This window comes from Oryzias latipes, chromosome 1 (assembly GCF_002234675.1).
Source record: "Oryzias latipes chromosome 1, ASM223467v1".
Lineage (NCBI taxonomy): Eukaryota > Metazoa > Chordata > Actinopteri > Beloniformes > Adrianichthyidae > Oryzias > Oryzias latipes.
The window spans coordinates 28,307,524-28,328,999 of record NC_019859.2 but is presented as its reverse complement, the minus strand read 5'-3'; the positions used below and the strand labels follow the sequence as shown (position 1 = coordinate 28,328,999).

The 21,476-nt window shown below is 42.2% G+C and overlaps 2 protein-coding genes across 5 annotated transcripts; one reads left to right on the top strand and one right to left on the bottom strand.

Moving 5' to 3' along the window:
• Positions 1–490: 490 nt before the first annotated feature.
• Positions 491–12,395, bottom strand: aspip (cartilage acidic protein 1). Of its 2 annotated transcripts, none has more exons than XM_020706787.2 (14): positions 12,280–12,395; positions 10,817–11,016; positions 10,499–10,695; positions 10,273–10,409; positions 4,845–5,001; positions 4,639–4,773; positions 4,270–4,406; positions 4,061–4,197; positions 3,896–3,978; positions 3,668–3,768; positions 3,388–3,556; positions 1,757–1,902; positions 1,631–1,670; positions 491–1,201 (listed from the first exon to the last, which is right to left on the bottom strand). In XM_020706787.2, the coding sequence occupies exons 1-14, from the start codon at positions 12,280–12,282 to the stop codon at positions 1,089–1,091; spliced, it is 1,755 nt and encodes a 584-aa protein (XP_020562446.1). In that variant the 5' UTR covers positions 12,283–12,395; the 3' UTR covers positions 491–1,088.
• A 45-nt stretch (positions 12,396–12,440) lies between these two features.
• On the top strand, positions 12,441–20,861 carry r3hcc1l (R3H domain and coiled-coil containing 1 like). 3 transcript variants are annotated; one of them, XM_023959553.1, is made up of 7 exons: positions 12,441–12,526; positions 12,930–13,356; positions 16,694–16,881; positions 17,924–17,994; positions 18,048–18,155; positions 18,232–18,372; positions 19,861–20,860. In XM_023959553.1, the coding sequence occupies exons 2-7, from the start codon at positions 12,952–12,954 to the stop codon at positions 19,911–19,913; spliced, it is 966 nt and encodes a 321-aa protein (XP_023815321.1). In that variant the 5' UTR covers positions 12,441–12,526; positions 12,930–12,951; the 3' UTR covers positions 19,914–20,860. The 3 variants fall into 3 exon arrangements, with proteins under 3 accessions (XP_023815321.1, XP_023815324.1, XP_023815318.1); XM_023959556.1 differs by having other exon boundaries at positions 12,498–12,753; positions 18,060–18,155; positions 19,861–20,861; XM_023959550.1 differs by having other exon boundaries at positions 12,498–12,753; positions 19,861–20,861.
• The last annotated feature ends 615 nt before the right edge of the window (positions 20,862–21,476 follow it).

Below are 21,476 nucleotides of genomic sequence, written 5' to 3'. Positions count from 1 at the left end.
CTCACCCTATTTAGAGCATGGAGGTGGAAACATCATGCTATGGGGACTGCAAAAACCTGTGTAAAAAGCTAGGGACCACTGAATCTGGGATTACAATTAAAAGTATTCAGGTGAACTTTTACTATTGACCAAACCATTATACAAAGAAATTCTTTGAATCAGACAATGTGACTTCCTGGATTCTCTTTTTTTACATTCTGCATTTCACAGTTGAAGTGTTTCTGTGATGAACATCACAGACCAAACTAATCTTTTTTAGTGGAACAACGTGATGACAAAAAGACATTTTGCCCCACAGAATATTCAAGTTTGTGTTTATGGAAATGTATTGCTGGGATTAATAACTCTGTCATGTGTGTTTTAAGAGCACAAAATTAATGTGTCAAACAGGTGGAATTGGTTTATTTAAAGCAATCAAGACAAATAAAAAAAAGACAAAGACTAATTTGAAGTTGATGGGGTTCTCTGTAGTATAATTTTTTCATTCCCATTTTGTTTAAATAGCTCTTGTGCTGATTTGCTTTTATGTCTATTTATTTTTCTTTTTTTTCTTCATATTTGTATATTGTTTTCCTGCAAATTTAGAAGTTTTCTTCTTTCAAACTTACAGAGTCCACGTAAGCGGCACAATAAAACAGGTTTGACGACCCCCCCCGTCAAGGAAATAGCATTCAATGGCTCCTTCCTTTATGTCGGATCTATAGGTCTTTAACCAAAAGAGGTTTTCGGAAACACAACCTTTAGGTTTATCCAATAAAAAAAAGTTCCAGATGAATTTCAAGTTTAACTTCGTTGAGAAGGTTCTGTCCAGTTCCTCAACATCAAACCTCTGCAAACATCTAAGGACGGAGAAAAAACGACCCCTCCTTTGAATTTCTGTGGTCTCCAGGATTTCAACACTGCCCCACGCTGAGCTCTGCAGCATGTGGATGACATCAGCATGGAAGACGCAGAAACCATGTGCACAAGAACCTGGGAGCGTCTTTCGCTTACAGACGTCTGCATGCAAACCCCCCCTCCTGTGGACAGAGACCCTGTCAGTAACAGGAATTCATCCGAGTGGGGGGTGGGATCCAGAAGAGCCGCTGTCAGCTCGGACCTGCAGCTGCAAATGATGCAGCGACACACAGCAGAGAAAACAAGGTCCAGCTGGAAACCTGCAAGGCGGGGGCCCAGGAGCGATAGCCAAAGAAAAATGATGCTGCATGGGGGAGTGGGAAAGGGGGAGGGGGGCAGAAGAACAGATGAAACATGGAAGGATTAGGAAATCTCCAGCATTAGGGAGGTGCTGCTCAAGACAGAGATTGCTGACTCTGCCCCCCCCATGCTCTTCACCCTTCAGCACTGCCCCCCCCCATATATACACACACACACACACACACACACACACACCTGATTCTTTTCAATAAAATCCAGACATGAGCGAGCACACATCATGACCTTTATTAAGCAGCTCGTTAACAGAAGGGAATTAGGAGTGAAGGGGAGCAGAGGAGAACATGGTACGGTCATGAGCTTCAGCGCCGGCCTCTGATCATGCATGCTCCTCAAACACCTGGTAAAGCAGCAAAGGAAAGAATTTCAAAATAAAAGAATGAACCTGGATGTGGGGGAGGAGCCACAGACTCACCTGTACAGAAACCGTTCTCCACCGCAAAGCCAGAGCCGCACTGAAAGAAGCAGAAACAGCTTTGCATGAGCAACAGCAGACAGGCCCCGTCTCCAAAAGACACACCACCATGACTTATGTGACTACCTGGGTGTTGTTTTCCAGCATGGGCAGAATCTCCCCACTCGGGTAGGAGATTTCCACCACAGAGTTCATTTCTGTGGCCTGAAGGGCTCGGCTCATCACGGCGCCATCTGGCCAAGACACCTGCAGAACCTTCACCTCATCCGTTCCTGCAAACACATTTCAGAGGAGCTCAGACTGTTCTGGCGCTGCTCCATATATACATCTATAGCTGTAGCTTCACACCAGTTTAACAACACAAACTGCGCACACTTGTGGTTTCTTAATAAATAGAAACATGGACAAACTAATGGCACATGCATGTTAGTTACTGACATATGGATGTACCCCCCCCCCACACACGCTTATTTGCACTAAAATAGCAACTTCTTTTGAACAGATACACACGGCAACGTAAACAGGAAGTAAACCTTTGTTGTTACACAGCCAACACACGAACCCAGGGGGTAGACCCTAGAACCCTTAACAAAGAAATGAATTTATAAAAAAAGAAAACTTATTGTTTTCAACCAGGGAAATTTTACTGTCCAGCAGCATAAAACAATAATGCTGCGTTCTCACTGAATGCCATTTACACAGTGAATTTTTATCCTCCACCTCGGTTTAGACACGCTGCAAATTCCTTGCTGGACAATAGTTACTGCCAAATGCGGCAGGAACAAACTTGAACAAAAACTGTCCAAGTTTTCAGCCTCGTTGATACATGGAAGCACAGACCGTGACTTTCATCTACAGTCACCACATGGAAGACACAGATGATATTGAGAGATCAGTTAAAGCAGGTCAAACCTTGACCAATCAGGAACTCAGATTTGGTAGTGTTGTACAGATGGTGTCCCTGTAATTCATGGAAGTGCTAACCGTTTGAAAATTGATCTTGGAAGATAAATTAATAATTGCTGTTTGTTCCCGCCCAAAATTATATGACCCCAAGTCTTTCTTATATCGGAATAGAGCTGTGAAAGAAAAAGTCTGGAACAGGATTTATAGGATTTGCACCACTTCATCGTTTCACACCAAATCCCTTCAAACTTTAGGTGGCAGTCATGCGCTAGGAGACAGTAAAAACAATAAAATAAAAAAGAAGAAGAAGCCCCTCCCTGTGTGTCCAGTGTAAACATTATGGGCTAAACACACATTCTTGAACATGCTTCAAATGCCCGGTGTGTCCGTAGCTTAGGAGCTGCTATTCCAAAGTAATCCCTCACTTCACAAAAATGTGCTACATGACTCCTACATTCTTTACGTTAATTCCTTTGGAATAATTGCGTAGGTAAACGTAACAATGACAAGAGTAAGAAATTTACCATAAAGTATTTTAAAAGAAGGACAGCAGGGTGGCATCTGACTACTTTTGGCATATTCCTTTAAGGGTCGCCTGATCGCACAGGTGGTTTGACAGAGATGTTTAGACGCTGGAACCCCTTCCTCACTCAACTCTGTATTTTAGCTGTGCTGGGGACCGGCACAAGAGGACTCCGACTTGGGTCCTCTGGTGGCTTCATAGTTAATGCAGTTCATATGTTTAGATGTTTGTAAAGCACAGGAAGTAGAATAGCAGGATAAACCCTCAGCTTAAACTAGTTTAGTCCATTAAAATCAAGACATTGACAATCTACGTAAACAAAACATACCCAAGCCAAAATGGGCAACAGGTTCCATCTCACACAGATACCCCGAACCCCCATCAATGATGCGGGTCAGAGCGCCACTCTGAGATGTAAAGGCAGTCACTTTGGCCCCCCGGGCAAATGCCCCAAACTGGGTGCGAGGAATGACACGCAGCCATTTGTTGGAGGAACCCTGAAGACAGAGGATATGGAGATTTGTTAACATACACTGTGACGCACACCTGTGACACACACAATGAGACACAGTCGTGACATACAGGTGTGAGACAGACCTGTCACATACCTGTGTGACCTTGAACACTGAAATGGGCTGTTGAGCGCTCTCCCCATGTGCCAAGAGCAGGTCCAGTCGTCCATCGCCGTCTAGATCGGCAACCGTGCCCCCTGTTCAGAACACACAGAGATTCACTTCCAAAGACAAAAAGGTTGATTGTACTTTAGTGTGTGTGTGTGTGTGTGTGTGTGTGTGTGTGTGTGTGAGATATGGGGGTGGGGGTGGGGGCTGGCCTACCTGTTCCTCTGCCCTGTGGCTCAGCAGCTTCCCCCACGTTGAGCTCCTCAATGACTGGATCCTTGTTTGCTTTCCTGGACACCCTGCAGTCAGACACAAGGTGCTGCCATGTACCAAGTTCTCCCATTGGGAATAAAAACCTTATGTAATTGTTTGCAAACAAACCTGAACAGCCTGTTGGGGGCGTCTCCTCTGTAAGCAATGTTATTAAAGAACACCTCCAGCTCCTGGTCATTGTCAAAATCAGCAGCAATGACGGTGCGAACAGGTGAAGGTTGGGCAAATCCTCCCGTGGCGATATCCTGCACAACACAGCATTCCAGTCTCACTTTTCTATCACCATGTCTTGTGCTGCAGACTTGCACTGATCTTACCCTAAATTTGGAGTCGCTGGTCTGCAGGTAAAGTCTGTGTGGGCCGTTCCAGTTGCCATAGACGATGTCTGTTTTTCCATCCCCATTGAAGTCAGCAAGTGCTACTCCTCTGCCGTGCTGGAACTCATCCGTCACTCCTATCATGAACACAGGAGCCGCACTCACAACTTCAATAAGCTGACAAACGTTACATTTAGAAGTGTTTACTGCAGTAAACACTGATGAGTAAAAGTCTGACAGATGCAAAGTACTCAAGCTAAGTGCCATGTAATCCCACAACAAGGTTTGTTAATACATTTTGAACTTCTGAACCCAAGTTTGCCAAAGCTGCCCTCTCTTTCTCTTCTTCTCATCCTAACATGGTCTCACCAGCTTGTCTGGCCATTTCATCAAAAGTGCCATCTCCCTTGTTCTTGAATAGGAAATTTGGTCCATTCTCGTTATCACAAAAAACGTCAGACCGTACGTGGTTGAGGATTGGTCCGACAACCACACCACGACCACCTGTGAAGGACATGGCAGTTTGATCAAAGCAGGGTCAAAACACAGCACAACTTTTCAGCTTGACCTCTGACCTGTGAGCTTTCTCACACCAGCCTCAGCCGCTACATCGGACAGAGCAATGACTCCTCTGGAGACATCGCTGGCAGCTTCATCCATTTCTAAGAGAACGTGGGGACCAACGCTGCCTCTGGCATAGTTGGAAACATAGACTGCATAGCGGCCAGTTCCCTGCAGACGAACAAAGAGCATGTGTCGAAACACACTGAACTAACAGCAAGCTGTTTCAGAAATCCCCCACCATCTATCGACCCAAATCAACATGGAGGATTTAACATGTGAAACAAACGTAAAACAACTTAAAGAAATACATAAAACCAATTTATTAAAGGGCCCATACCATGAAAAATATATATTTTTTGAGCTTTTAAGTGTATTACAACACAAACACACCCACTTTATTTGAGAAGGTAGCAGTAATCTGCAAAATGCTTTCATTTTTTATGCACCATATGCACATCCATCACTGCAAATGTTTGGAGGTGGTTTGTTCCGTGGGCGAAACGCAGACACGCTGCTGAGGCCGACTCTGGGTTGATGTCATGAAAGGGGCAGCACCCAAAAGGAGTGAAAGACGCTGCCTCAAAGCTCCAGTCGTCTTACTTCCGGGTTGGAAAAAAAGCTCAGGAAAACAACTAATATTTCATAAAAAAATTCATTCATTTCTGTGTCAAAGGTAATATATTATCGTATACATGGATATTGTTTACTGTAAAAATCTTATGAATAGTATGATACAGGCCCTTTAAACTAACATATCAAACTACATCCAACTTCAAATGAATCTAAATGCAAGTTATTTTAAAGTAAGACGTTTAATCATCATTTTGAAACGTGTTGAATATTTGCATTAAACCACAATGAATGAAAATATAAAGACACTTATCTTTAAACTTATAATATGAAATGCAATGAGTCGAATCAACATGTCAAAGAAAAATATTGTATTATATTAATATTTAATATTATTAAAAATGTCAAATCAATTGACTGTATATGAGAACTGGACTGAGAGGCTCCTCCTCCCTCGCCATCAAAACAAGAAGAACCTGCTGGCTCCAAGAAGCCAAAATCCCATAGACTTTATAGGGAAATAAACAGCTATTACTGAGTCATTCTATTTGTCAAAATGACCTTCTTGCTTTGATACCTTTTTAACATGTTTTTGATCATATTAAATAATTTTTTTTTTTTCTGTAGTGGAAGTTATTCAAGTTATAAACTGGCCAATCAGATGCCTCAATAAAGGTATGTGGTCTCACATTGAATGTTCAAATTATTTGATTGACAGATTTCTTAGAGCCCGCTTTGAAGTGATAGGAGTGTGCACTTCCAACAAGCCTACTTCTCATTGTGAAAGTGGTTGCAGTAGAAACGATGACTCAGCCCAACTCGGACCAATCACTGCCTACTAACGATTTCTGGCATCAACACGGCGGCGTCTGCTCTTCTTCTTTTCCTTTCAACTTTTCCCGTCAGGGGTCACCACAGTGAATCATGTAAACCAGTGTTTTTCAACCTTTTTTGAGCCACGGCACACTTTAACCTTGACAAAAATCCCGCGGCACACCAGCATCCCAAAAAAAAAAGAAGCAGAAATTCATGGTCTGTATTGATCGACAGCTTCATTGTTTTGTTCACTTGTTCCAGGGTCTGATACCGGATTCTGTGGAAAGCTACACCGCTAAAGACGAGCTTTAGCTGGTATTTTTGTTGGAACTGAGAGACTTTATCAGCAGAATTAAGAACAAGGAAGTGAAGACTTTAAGCACTTCTGATTGGTCAGACTGATGACATGTGATTAAACCTTCAAGAATGATTGGCGGAGACAGTTAAAGGGGCGGGGACTTTTCCGCAAACTGCTATAGCTGCAGGTAAATCGCGGTACTGTCATAATTATCAAAATGTCTTCAATAGAATTAAATAAACACAAAGAAAAAGTAATTTTAAGATCTTTTATATTCCTAATTATTCAGTGTTTTATCAGGGCTTGTTTGGATGAAAAAAGAGCTGAAATCCTGGAGATGGGAAATGTTGTTAGTGCAGTTAATGAGGGCAATTTCCCACGGCACACTTGATCATCTCCCACGGCGCGGCACACTGGTTGAAAAACACTGATCTAAACATATGACCCTGTCTTTTGCATCCTCTACTCAAAATCAGCTACCTTCATGTCTTCCTTAATTGCATCCATTAACAATCCTTTTAGGTCTTTCTCTAGACCACATGATGGTGACTGTATCCTGACGAAATGGCAACTGAATTGACTTTATTTTGCTGGTGAAACTGATGTTTATAGAGATTTCAGTTTTGTGGTAAAAGAAAAAAAGTTGGGGGGAAAAACAGAAAAATTAAAATCTAATAAAAATCTAAAGTAAGAATTTATTAAAGAAAATCCAAGAAAAATTAAGGGAAAATGAATTTAAAGTTGTAAATTTCTAAAAATACATTGAAAATTATTTGGATGTGGTGCATCCATAGATCCAGATCAAACAAAGCTTTCCAAGAGGTCAGCAAACCTATGATCAGGAAAGAGGAATAACCCATTTCACAGTGATGAAAGTCAGGTAAGGAAAAAATCCCTGAACTTTTCTTTGAGCGATATGGCGGGCACAGAGCGAAATTTTGGAAAAATACGTGGTCTTAGATGCATTCTGGCAGCTAGTTATTCACTTCTTTATCAAGAAACTAAGACTAATTGGAGCATCATGATTTGTCATTCAAACCCCTAGTTTGACTCTCCATTAAGGACTTGCTGGTCCCAAAAAAGAATTTGGAAAATTGCTCAAAGTAACACAATCCTACAATCTACGCTTTTCCTTAAAGCTGCAAAACATACAATTGCTAAAATATAGTAACATCAAAGCCCCAAATGGCAAAAAGAACACCAGTAACTATGATATTCTATGAAAATACCTCAGTTATTTATACATTATTTCTGCTTTAGAAATGACTGATGTACAACATCCACTTGCACTGTTTTCTCAAACTATAATTACATCAAAATATGGGATCTGCTTTAAACTTTAATTCTATAACATAATACATCAATTCTTTAACACCAATACTAAGTAATCTGGGAAATATCAAAACAAACATACAAACTAAGCTAAACATTGTAAACATTATTTTTTAAGGGAGTGCGGGTCCAAACCATCAAATACTTATAATTAATGTCAACTATACTGAACTAAATCATGGTAATTAGGAAATACAAATAAATTAGATAAAGAAATGTATTCAAAATAAAAACTGAAACTCAAAACTAAAATTGAAATTATTTCAAAATGTGGTTTTGAGATTATTTTACACAAAAAAGTATTTGACCTACACTACCTTAAAAATCTTTTTTTTCCAGCCAAGACCACTTCAATTTGTTTTTTATCGTCTTCTCACAACTGAGGTCGTGACCACGCTCAATAATGACGATGCCTGCCATTATTTTAACACAAATTTGATCGCAAACTCTTCAGATGTGTTTGTGAAAGTTTAGCGTGGGTCCGCCAGTTTTGGTCTCTAGGGAAGCAAGTCACGCTGACCACGTGGTGCAGACAGAGCCAATCAGACCCATCGACGCATCCGAAAGCAACTAAAACGTCCCGTCATTGGTCAATTAGGCCGGGAAGACGAGAGATGGCCACGACCATAGAGGAAGCGATCTGCGGAGAAATTTAGAAAATAAAGCTAAAATTAGCTGATTTCAGACCATTTTTTAATTCGGAAAGCGATTTGTCCGTAGAGATCAGGTCTTTAATTCCCGGAAAGTACGTTCGGTTTGCTCAAAAACCCGGATTTCCGGGAATTCCCGGAAGACTTTCATCACTGTTTCAAAAGCATCAAAATTACAGAGGCAGCCGGTTAGATTTAGTATTCGTGCGAAGCATACATGTGGTGATCCACTGTGCGCTTCTGCGACTGCTGCCACGTCTGCGTAAATGTTTGCTTAGCCTTTACATTTATTTATTGTAGTAATTGAGTGTTATTTATAAAAACACTGCTGTTTAAAAAATATATTTATTTATTCCTAAATTTTCACTTTTGATAAATTAATTGAAGTTGTTGAATTAATCACCCAGCAGTAGGGCTGCAAGATATGAGGAAAACTCGCCATTTACTATATTAGTGATCGTTATTGCGATGATATAACTGGGGATACATGAACAAATAGCAAAACAGCTAAATATATAGTTTCCATTTCACTGCAACAGCTTAATTTAAACAAGAGTCAACATACCTCAAATGATACTCCAAATGACCCTCGTCTACATAGGAGGTGAGACTCTAACATAAAAGGGTTCCATGTAATTGGTCAATCATGTAAGAGTCCATCCAATTTGGGGTTGTTAGGTGGTTATTTAATTTGTCAAATACTTCAAGCTGCCATTGATTGTTTTAGCACATTTAAGTTTGCCATTTATCCCAATTTTCGCAGACTTTTGTGATATGCCTATTGCACAGCTTGATATCGCGATGATGATAAATTTGAGATTTATTGTGCAGGCCTACAAAGAGATGAATTTAACTATTGGTAAATTATTAATGTTACACATTTATTGTTGTAAATCGATTAAATATTTTCTCAAACATTGTGTTTTTGTTCAGGTTTTTCACCATAAGTTATCAGACACCTCACCATCACACAGTGGCTGCTAAGAAACTACTGGTACTGTCTTGTCTAAACATCTCAGAAAGTTGGAAGATAAAACAAGACAAAACAGAGAAGTGTGTCTGGATGGTGTGAGAATTCCTGCTTGGAACACTGTGGATGCTTGCCTCCTTCAAGTGGGGCACAATAACTTCACAGTTGGAGCCGGAAGTAAGCCATGTTCTATGCATAACGTCACACTCACTTGGTCCAATTCTCATGTACAGTCAATGGTCATAACATTTCAAGTCTATGGAAAAATGCAGAGAGTTTGGTAGAACCGCTTCTCCTCCACATCGAGAGGAGCCAGTTGAGGTGGCTCGGGCATCTAGTCCGGATGCCTCCCTGGGGAGGTGTTCCGGGCATGTCCCAATGGGCGGAGGCCCCGGGGAAGACCCAGGACACACTAGAGAGACTACGTCTATCGGATGGGAACGCCTCGGGGTCCCCCCAGAGGAGCTAGCTGGAGGAAGTGGCTGTGGCGAGGGAAGTCTGGGCATCTCTGCTTAGACTGCTGCCCCCGCGACCCGGTACGGATAAGCGGAGGAAGATGGATGGATGGAAAAATGCCAAATCTGTGTATTAAAGATATCTCAAACCTAAATATAAAAACATGTTGATCCAACACAGTGAAATGGTATATAAAAACATTCAAAATTCAAATGTCGAATCATCCTGTTAAAATATTTCTAACCAACGTGTCAAACATGCTAAATCTATTGATTAAAACCAAAATATCAAGTCAGCATCTCCATCCATCTGGTCAATCAAGTCCAGAACAAAGCAGGTGCACTAACCTTCCTGTCCACACAGGCAACGGAACGTCCTGCCATGCCGTTAGCCACGCCACGATTCACATTGATCTCATCACTGAGCAGATCCTCGTAGCGGCCATTGCGAAATTTGAAAAGCTTGTCTGAATAGGTTGCCTTCCCTAGAAAACATCTCATGTAAGGAAATATGTCAGATAATAGCAATGATATAGAACGGTTTTACATTCTTGAGGGGTGGTAAGGGAACTACCGGAGTATGCATTGTTTGTGTTCAAGAAGTAGATTTCCTCCAGTCCGTCTCCGTCCACATCACAGGCAGTGACTCCAATAGCATTTCCGTTTGGATCCCTCAACGCGTAGTAAGGAGACTCTGTGTCATCAATGGCGATGTTTACCAGCTTTTTGTTGATGGGGTCATATTTCAACACCAAATTAGGTCCATTGTACCTGAAAGGAAGCGCCACACACATTTGGTATTGCTCAACATTCTATAGATACAATGTTAACCCTTCAAGAATCTTTTCCGCTTGTCAGCAGGACCTCGATTTGGTCAGATGAGAGGACTCACCCTGCTACCACCACCTCCAAGTCTCCACCCCCATCCACATCTGTCACAGCCATGCCGTAGTTGAGCTGTGTGGGATTGTTGATATTGTCAGGAGGAAGGATTGTGTTTGTTATGGCCTGAAACATCGGCTCAGGGTTCTGGCCATTGGAATGGTGCCGATGTGTGAGAAGAAGCAGCAATGAGGTCCACCAAACTCCACCCTGATGGAACATAGAAGTGTAGGTTATACAGAAAATGTATTCATCATCAACATATCCACATCAACAAGCTGGACTGAACCAATGTCTCTCTTAACATCCCACTCTTTTAATCTTATTTCAAAAGTGTTCCCAGTAGTCTTTTAATTATGATTATGCAGTTTTTATCCAAAATCATAAAAACCTTTGTAGTTTTCTAGGACATAATTTCTGCAGAGCGGCAGTGGTTCACTAGAAACTCCACTGTAAGCTGTGGAGTAAGCCTGCCTCTACTTCCAGAACCCCCCCCCCCTTTGTTTACCTACTCTCCAACTAGCTTACAGTCCCTCACAAGCCCAACCTAATGATAGGGGTTGGGGTTGTGGAACAAAAATGGCAAGCAAATTGGAGCTATCCAGCCACACGGTTTTGAGTCAGATGCCAGCTCAGACAGGGAAAACAAAGACGTACATGGATCTAGTCATCTACAAGCGGACGCATCAGAATTGAGCCAAGCAGGAAGCTTGTGCCCAGTCCATTGTGCTTTCTACTTCATAGCTACAAGCCTTTTCAAATGGCATTTTGTGTGTGCTCCTGCTTCACATTGATTTGAATAAAGAAATACTCAGAAATGGAAAATTTAAGTTAAATGATCTTTAAATATGTCCTTCATAATCAGAAAAAATCCACAAGAACATGTTAAAACACCAAAACATGTTCATCTCAGTGGGTCTTTAAGGAACAGACAGAGGATACATATTTTGTGCTTTAGTTTCTTCAGGTGGCTAACGGCATGTCCCTGTATGGATCAGTAGTCATTGTTTCGAACAATGCTGCAAATGCAGTGTCTGATTCTAATACTAATTGGTTTATCAGAGATGTAATGAGAGCTGCAGTGACGTGTCTGCAGCTGAATGTGCAAAAGCATTGGGGAGGGGTTAAAAGGTCAATAAATGTTGTAGTTATACAAAATTCAGATAAATAGTCATAAAAATACATTCTATAACTTAACACCAACCACATCCGCTTGTTAGTGAATCTATAAAAGTTTACTTTAACATTTCAAATTAATACTCTCTGACATTTCTGCACTCTCACTATAAAAAAAATAGAATTCTACAGTTTTACTACACAAAAGCAGTCTCCGATGCCAAGGAAAGTAATCTATAAGAATTTAAAAAACAAAATAACAGCTTGATTATTCTGCTTATCCAGATGTGTTTGGTGATGTGCTTTGCGGGAATTATCTCTAGTTTAGAGAAGCAGTAATAAAGTAAGCTCTCTTACCATTTCGCTGGTTGCAGGTACGGACTCGGTTTCGAACCGTGAAGATGCGCACCAGTCTGTCCACCTTACACAAGCATTCAGTCTATGTTTACGAAACAGTTTGTATAACGAGGACCAATGTAACCAATCAGCAGGCAGCTTTTTGAACGACGGCCGTGTTGGCAAATGACGGACCTGTATTTCTATGGGCGTGTCCTCAAGACCTCCAGTTTCTTCTTCTGCGGTGTGTACCTTTCCACATTGGCTGGTAAAGAATAGAAATCTTTCTACCTTTTCTCTCGTTAACGCTATGCACCGTCGTTTTTGTAAAGTAAACGAAGATAAACCGAATAATAGTATATTTAGCTTCATAAACTACCTTCATTTGACATATAAACACAACATTTCCCATAATTCCTCGCGGTAAGCCGGGTTCTTCGTTGGTGACGCGAAGAGAATCTGTCTACAGAGCTCGAGAATGAAAATATAACTCAGGTACGAAACATTTTAAATATCCACGGGGTTTATTACATGGATAATTTGTGTTTTGATGCAATATGTATCCGTGGTCTTCATAAACACTCATGTGTGATGAATGATGACGAATTTTTAGGAGAGCAAAGCAGTTAACTTGTTTAGCTAGCATCGCCTTGACTGTGTTTCCTATGCAGATGTTCTACTAGCATTTCATCCATGGAAGAACGCGCCGCCCAGCCTGCGCCTCCACCCAGCTCTCAGTCTGAAGGAAGCAGCCAGACCCAGCGCGTCCCCAAACACCGGGGTCCCGCCGCTAAAGACAACGCTCAAGAGGAGCGCAGACCCAAGGCCAGGCCGCGCTACTCGGACAAGGCGCGGAAAAACGCCAGAAACAGGAAGGACAAGGCTGCGGCGGCTGAGCCTGAGCAGCAAGCGGAGCCCGAAGCGGCTCCTGCTGAGGAGGAACACCACCAGGACGCCCAGCATGCCGCGGTGGAAGAGGCAGAGCGGGTACCGGACCCGGAGGAGCAGCGGGCAGACGGCCAGGCCGAGGAAACCGAGAGCTGGGACACCCTGTTCAACGACGAGGGGGACTGCCTGGACCCCTACCTGATGGAGGAGGTGAGCTCCAGGGGAGGGAGGGAGGGAGGGGAGGCTGGAAGATCTGCTGAATCTTTTCCCGCATTGTAATTCACATGATGATGAAACATAGAAAGCAAAAGAACACACACGCCTTCAGAAACTGTCAGGTTGTTTGACAGGGAAAAAAATCAATTCAAACTGTTGGAAAAAAAATGCAACTAATGTACACAAAGGAAATTAAACTTGCCATGATTAGCTTTATAATACAGAAAAAACAAACAAACGATGGGACCAAATTAAAATAATTTTCACACAAGAAAGGAAAAAAATAATCAGAAAGTACAGGGGAAAGTATTAAAGACCTTTATGTTCTTCAGAACAGAAACTTTTAAATGTAGTCAAGAAAAACATGTGCTAAAGCTGAACTACTATTAAAGTCCGGTCGCTTGTTCCTGTGCATAAACCCAGTGACACACAAGCAAAAACAGCATAAAAGTCTCACTCTGATCATCTTTGGATCTATTTAAAAGGGTTCCCAGTGGTCTTCTGCCATTTTTGGTGAAAAAAAAAACCCTGTGTTGTTTTCTTGGATTTGTTTTCTGCAGAGCGGTAAAAGTTCATCCGAAATTTGCCACCAAGTTGCGAGACTGTTGGCGCGAAGCAAACCTGTCCCCACTTCCTAAACTATTTGTTTACGCCCCGTGCCACTAGTTTAACGCCCCTCACACCCCCAACCTAACATTTCCATTGCAGTATAAATGGTGAGCAGTATTGAGTTTAGGTTTTATGTCTTAAAATGACTGCAGTCAAACAAGGTGCAGTACATTAAAAGCTCAAAAACCATAAAAACAGCAGCTGAATGGTTAAAACAATTAAAGATAAAAAGTATAATTAAGTGACATAAAAGTGTAAAAACAGCACAGAAAAGCAAAGCAATAAACAGTCAAACACACCAGCAGAGCAGAGTCTCATGCTGCGTTCAAGGCCTGCGCTAAAAACGGGTTTTGAGAAGTTTCTTAAAAACGAACAGCGAGGATGCCTGCCGAATGCTCAGTGGTAATGCGTCCCAGACTGAAAACGCTCGTGCCCCCCTGAGCTTCCTCCTGGACCTCGGTTCCTCCAGGAGAAGCTGATCAGCAGACCTGAGGCACCGGGTCGGGGTGTAGGGACCGAGAAGCTCAGAGAGGTACGACGGTGCATGAGTGTTTAAAGATTTGCAAACAAATCAAAGTATCTTAAAATGAACTTTAACCTTCACAGGCTGCCAGTGAAGGGTAGCCAGGATGGGGGTGATGTGGTCCCTCTTGCGCGCCCCGACCAGAACCCGAGCAGCAGCGTTCTGGACCCGTTGGAAAGCATGGATTACTGTCTCTAAATGTTGTTTTGGTAAAAAGGGTTTTCACCATAACCAACTGTCTCAAATAAAAGAAACTTGATTTTACCACTGAGCTCATTTGGCAGTCATGTTTAAAATCACTGTTCATTTTAAAACTCAGGTTTGACACAGATTGTTTTAAAAGTGGAGCCAAGGGACCCAACTCCGCTGAGGAGGGGCCACAGGAGCTCTTTGGACTGAAACCTATCACTTATGCTTTTTGTCATCAAACTTAAGAAGCTTAGGGCCATCTAGTCTAGATATTGAGCCTATGTCTTCTTCTTCCAACAATCCAACAACAGTTTGGTGACAAACGATGCATTTTCCAGCAGGACGGCGCACCGTGCCATCAGGGAAAAGTGAGAACTCGGGGACCAAAACGTTGAAATTTTGAGTCCATGGCCGGGAAACCCCCCAGATCTTAATCCCATTGATATTTTAGTACAACACAGAAACAACTGAAACAGATGTCTAAAAGCAGTTTAGCAGCAAACTTTGTGAAAACTAATATTCGTGTTATTCTCAAAACTTTTGGCCATGACCATTTTTGGATGCATCAGAATGGAGCCGAGAAGAAAGCTTGTGCCCCCCCCCCCAGCATATTTTCTATGTAATAAACAAGCTCTTTTTGAAACATCATTTTTGATCTGCTCCTGATTCACAACAACTTGAATAAAAGAATACTCAGAAACCCAATTTTAAGCTTAATTTTCTTTTTATGTGTCCATCATGAGAAAATTGTTGCAGGAAAAAATTAAAAGCACCAAAAACACCAATTTCATCTGAGTGGGTCTTTAAAAAAACATTTGTCTTTAGCAAACCAGATTAAATGAAAAACAAATGGACCGTCCTTAACAGATGAGGTTCAACTTAAAACTACGATGAGCGTCTGAGATGTTTGATGAGAGCGAGGTCCAAAGTGTGGAAGCAGACTGACAGAAATAAATGCATGAAATGGGGAGAACACGTCAATGTGAGGGTGGGGTCATCTGGACCCCATAGGATAGCACGAGGGATATTCAAATATAAAGGCAGGAAAGTGTTCGCCAACTTTAAAAACCCACTCCCACAGTGAGGAGTGGATGAGGATCTGTCACGTCGGGTGGAAATGACGGTGAGATAAGTATGGAGGGGAGAAGAGGTTAAAGCACAGAAGGAATTTGAACAGTGGAGATTTTTCTGATGATTTACTCACAGGAGTTGATTCTGGACTTTTTGAGGAAGATCATAAGCCGCATTTCCTTTGACTATGAAATTGCGCAATTGGATTTGCAATAATAAGTTGACCTTTACGGAAACACAATAATAAAAAAAAACCCCACATATATTTATCAAAAAAATAGTTTTTCGCACTTAGATGAGGTGTTTTTTGAGAAATGGACACATTTCACAAACTGCAATGGAAACACTTTTTTTAGTCACGTGACCAACAACCGGCTGCCGTGGTGGCACTGCGCGGCGGGCGCCACCAGAGGTCCCACAGCATCACACAGCTCATCAGAAATTCAGCGTGTCATTTCAAACTGTTGGAGCCACAGCTACTGACTAACCACAATTTCCCAAAATTGCTTAATCCGTGGCCACGTGTAAGGAGCTTGCCGCTCCGTGGGCTGAATAAGACGCCAACGTCTCCTTTGGTAGATGAGCCCTGATGCCGTGGCAGGAATTTTAATGCATCTGCTGTAAATCAAAGTATTACTCACAACCGTCGCCGTGTTTTTCAATAACTTATTGCATGAATTGGTTTGTGTTTATTCCCATAATAATGATTTATGGAAACAGTGTAATTGTGTTTTATGACATTTCCAGAATTTCGATATAAAGTTTTGTGCATTTGTGTAACAGATCCGCAGCTGTAGAGTTGCAGTAATAGATGTGAGAGGGATGTGGAGACCTGAGAGGAGGGCGGCACTGAGGAGGATTTAACACCAACAGACAAGCGTTCCACTGTTGATCTTTGTTGCTGCTGCTTTTCCAATCTCGTCTCATTTGCCTGTGCAGCTGGCGGTAAAGGAGGGGAGGAAGAAGAAGTCCATCCAGGACCCCCAGTTTGACTATTACCGCATGGACAGAGAGTTTGAAGAGGATGTGGACCTCAGAGAAGATGAGCTCTCTCATATTGTGGAGATCTACGACTTTCCTGCTGACTTCAAGACAGAAGATCTCCTCAAGTTGTTCCAGTGTTCCCAGTACGTATGCTTCAAACAGACAGAAACCTTTTCTAACAGCTAGTCCTAAAAGCTGCTCAGACGGAGGCCGATCTGAGGTCAGAGTGTCATTCCTCACAAACATCACATGAGAATTGGACTGAGTGACCCCTCCCCACTGGTTCCAAGAAGCGGAAATCTCAGACTTCTATTTAGAAATAATCGGCAATTACTCATTCTATTTGTCAGAATAACTGTTCTTGCTCTGTTACCTTTTTTTCAAACATCTTCTTTTGTTTCCTGTTTTTTTCTGTTGTGCCAGTTATTCAAGTTGTGAACTGACCAATCAGATGCCTCAATAAGAGTGTGACATGCCCCCCCGCTCCCATGTATAACATTCGAAAGGTTTGACTGACAGATTCTTCTGAGCAGAGAGAAGCTACTTCCACAAGGCTGAAAAATACACCAGCACACTCGCCAGAAGAAAAAACCCCCACCCCCAAAACTGCTTCTAGTTGCCTCCTTGTAACTTCAGTTTAAGCTGATGAAGCAGCCGAACATGTGAGGATTTCTACCAGGATCCAGAAAGAACTGGAGGATAAAGCTGTTGGACTAACAGCAGCAACACAAAGTTGAATGAAAAGTGTTGATTTGTTGACAGCAGTGTTGTCAGGCACTGATGCTACGATACTATTATGCTACGTGCTATCGAGCTATTTTGTTAAGGAAAGTTAAAGCAGGTGGAAAAATCTATTCAAATCAAAAATAACATTTGGAATGAAAAAAAATCAACGGTCTCATTTTTTCTATGGCCCAGCTCCTCTGCTGCATTGATTTCATTTTGCTGGAGCATAGATGCCGTTTTCTATGGGTGACGTCACACTCACTCGGTCCAGTTCTCTCATACAGTCTGTGGTTCAAATCAAGAAAGATGGTTCTTCAGAGAAGTTCAGGAACAGCTGCTGTCCATCATCTGCCTGACAGAGCAGCAGCAGAGCTGGGAGGGGTCCTCCAGGCTGGACCCCCCAACGTCGACTAAAGCCTCCAATGTGTCCCAGCTGATCCTCTCTTCTGACTGTTTCAGGCGGGGGGGCTTTGACATCAAGTGGGTTGATGACACCCACGCTCTGGGCCTCTTCTCCAGCCCCGTAGCAGGTCAGTCGGCCTTTGGTGCCAACATCACAGTACTTCTCTCGTCCTCATTGTAGTTTGCTCCTCAGCTCGTGAAGCTCTGAGATCCAAACATCAGCTGATGAAAGTCAGACCGCTCAACAAGTCCTCTCCTGCCACCAAAGCCAAAGCCCGGGAATGCTCTGGTACCAGCTTACACAGCTTTTCCCCCTCGTATTCCCTGATTAGGTTTTGATTCTCTTTACAACCTGTTTTCCTCAGACTTCCTCCTCCCCCCCAAAGAGAGACCTCAGACGAGTGCCGCTCTGGCCCGGCAGCTGGTGATTGGCGCTCTGGGCGTGAAAAGCAACGTGACAAAAGAGCAGCGCGAAGTGGAGAGGAGGAAGCTACAGGAGGCCAAAGGTGCAGACCATGTGTCTAAAAACAAATTCTCAAAAAGCTAAATGTTAACATCAAAAGAAAGTATTTAAAAAAAAGCCTTCTAACACCTGAAAGCCAGTTAAAAATGACGATTTAACATAAAAACTTCAGATGTTGGTGAAGATGCGAAACCATGATAACGTCTAGAGGGGAGGGGTGTGCTTCCTCCTGATACGACCTTACTGGCTGCATCACACGTTTTCCACCACACGGGGGGGATGTTTTCATTTTTATTCCGTAGAAAGGTGGAACATCAGAGTGTTCCTCTCTGCACCACCAGTCCGAGATTCAGCACTGCCCTAAATACATATGCAAACTCTGTCTGGCTACTCCGTGTTCTGAGCATGCTCTGTGAAGAGCATGTGCACGTGCCTTGTGCAATTTTACCCTGGCGCAGTGCTTCTTAATTATTTTTTTTCAAAGCCCCCCCCCCCCCCTAGGGAAAAAAAAAATGTTTTGCGCCCCCCTAACCCCCCACCCCACACACACACTCGCATGGTGACAATGTATAGTTTAGTATCAATAAAAATTGTGTAAGTATACCTACAATTGTATCTTTTAACATTAACAAAACAAAAAAGCAATATAAATCAACTTTCAACAAATATTAACTTTATTTTGCCACAGAAACTCTGTTCTAGTCTAAAACAGAAAAAAGCTTAAAGTGCCTGAAATAAAAAAATCTGTCATTACTTATTTAAACTAGAAACATTTTCACCAACTGAACCATTTGATGGTGAGAAAAATAATTCAATCAATAAATAATATTAAATGTAAATTGATCTGAAACATTAACACAGCAACACCAATATATTTAATGTTTTTAGTCTGAAGACACAGGTAAAAAAAAACATTGTGCTGATTTTTTTCCCTAAATGATAGATTGAGCTCAAAAAGCGCAACTATTTTCCTGCATTACCTGCTGTGTTTCTGTCAAATACTGACACCAACTAAACGGGCAGCCAAAGAATACATTTATGGAAAATAAAGACACATCAAAATGTCTACAATGGTTAATAAAGAATGACATTAGAATGAGCTGAGTAATCTAAAGGCACGCAATGATCCTGGTGTTACGCAATCTAGCGCTCCGCGTGCGCTGTTACATCTCGCAGTCTGAGCCCACTACCCCTCCCCTTTCCTTCTCACACACGCGAACCGCGTTTGACAGGAGACAGGAGCAGTTTCAGGCTGTTACAAACTCTGATATAACAGATAATAGTAAACCAATAGTTGCGCAGATTTGATTCCAAGGACTGAGCCGCTGTCACCCCCACCCCCCGTTAAATTTGCGCCCCGGGCAATTGCCCGTATTACCTTTGCCTAAAACCGCTACTACTGCGCGCCCCACTATTTGAGAAGCATTGCCTTGGGGTAACCATGGGGCTCCTCTGCTCCTCCTCTGGAAGGAGAAGAGGGGTTCTCGGTCCTGGGCTCCTGACTCGATCCGTCTTTGTGTTTCCATTGCAGAGCTGAAGCGTATGGCTGCCAGGCAGAGGGAGGATGCCTGGGAGGGAAAGTGAAGACCTCACTGCAGCAGCAGAGGACGTTTCCTTTTTTCTCACTTCTCTTCTCCACCAGCGTGAACAGAGGTCACCTTCCTTCCCCATCCCTCTACGCAGAGGCTGAATCTGATGTGAAAGCTGCAACATCACGTTTAACATACACTTAGACGCATCGTCAGTCATAGACTCTGGCTTCATTTGCTGTGTTTTAGCATCCCATCGCCTAGGCAACCCCACAATGGTTGATCAGCTCCAGCTTGATGGGTTCAAAGGTCAGCAAAGCCAAGTCTCTGAGGGTTCTGATGGTTTGGTTCCTTATTGAGAGATTGTCCCAAAAGTCCTCTTGTCCAAATTCAAAGGTGTTGAGGTTCCTTCATCGTCGTCTTCAACATTCAGCAGCCAGCTCTTCATGCAGCGTTCCTTGCAGAGGGTGCTTGTCCTCCCCCCTCGGGGTGTATGAGCAAGTGCACACAGAAACGCTGAGGTTCCTTGGTGTGGCCCCTTCATGGCCTGCAGATGTTTGCCTTGATCAGCACACTTCACAACAAACAGAAGGACTGAAATCTACATGAAATGTTGAAACGATGCCACAAAAACACCATTTCTGCTCTAAATTCATCATTTTTTAATAGTTTAAAGAGGATTTTAATGACAAACATGAAAATGCACAAATTGAGTGTTAAGAGGTTTCCATGTATTTTTTCTTGATGCTTCAACAAACTTAAGGAAAAGGTGTAAATGTGATTGATAAAAAAAACAATTTGTGAACAGTCACTTTAGTACAAACTGTGTTTATATAAACGATAAATATTTTTCAGATGGAACATTTTATTTGTTCATTTTATCACTTGTTCTCGGGGTAATTTTGTCTTGAAAGGCAGGAAGATGAAAGCTTCACTTCTGAATTCTTAAACGTTTTTTTGTTCTGGATAAACTTGACCTAATAAAACGATTTTAACCTATGACCTTATAAGGACATCTGTCATAGAGTGAGCCCAAAACATGGTTTGATTCTACACTCCAGAACCCAGAACTCCAGAACCATGTGTACATGGTGATTCATCTCTTCCTTATTTTAGCAAATAACTCCCTTTTTGAGCTTTGATAGTTAACAGCGATGGAGGTTCCAAAACAAACATCCTTCTTGCCTCCAAGAGGGAAGAAAATGAGCTATTTATGATTTGTGGCTTTGCTGCCTTCTGCTTTGGAAACTGGGTTTGGACATATTCCTGAAGCATTAAACATCAGTTGTTCTTAATAGTTTCATACAAAATTCAAGTGTTTAAGGAAAATGGCTCCTCTCACAAGTTTTCCTCAGACCCTTAAAAAATCTTCAGTCTTTACTTCTACATGTTCCATTTTAATGTGGGAGTGGGTTTTTAAAGTTGGCGAACACTTTTCCTGCCTTTATATTTGAATATCCCTTGTGCTATCCTATGGGGTCCAGATGACCCCACCCTTACATTGATGTGTTCTCCCTACCAGGACAAAGGTGGAGAAGATTTCATGTAATCCATGGACACCAGTGAAGATCACAAATCATTGAAGAAAAAAGGTTCAGCGCACTGTCTAGTTGGGTCC

What these genes read in the sequence shown, in the direction of transcription:
- aspip (XM_020706787.2), bottom strand. An exon ending in CCAGCGACTCCAAATTTAGG is followed by an intron (nt 4,198 to 4,269) that starts GTAAGATCAGTG and finishes TGTGTTGTGCAG; the next exon opens with GATATCGCCACGGGAGGATT. An exon ending in GCCCCCAACAGGCTGTTCAG is followed by an intron (nt 3,979 to 4,060) that starts GTTTGTTTGCAA and finishes GTCTGACTGCAG; the next exon opens with GGTGTCCAGGAAAGCAAACA.
- r3hcc1l (XM_023959550.1), top strand. Translation starts at nt 12,952, where the DNA reads ATGGAAGAACGCGCCGCCCAGCCTGCGCCTCCACCCAGCTCTCAGTCT. An exon ending in CTTCTCCAGCCCCGTAGCAG is followed by an intron (nt 17,995 to 18,047) that starts GTCAGTCGGCCT and finishes TCCTCATTGTAG; the next exon opens with TTTGCTCCTCAGCTCGTGAA. An exon ending in CAAAGCCCGGGAATGCTCTG is followed by an intron (nt 18,156 to 18,231) that starts GTACCAGCTTAC and finishes TGTTTTCCTCAG; the next exon opens with ACTTCCTCCTCCCCCCCAAA.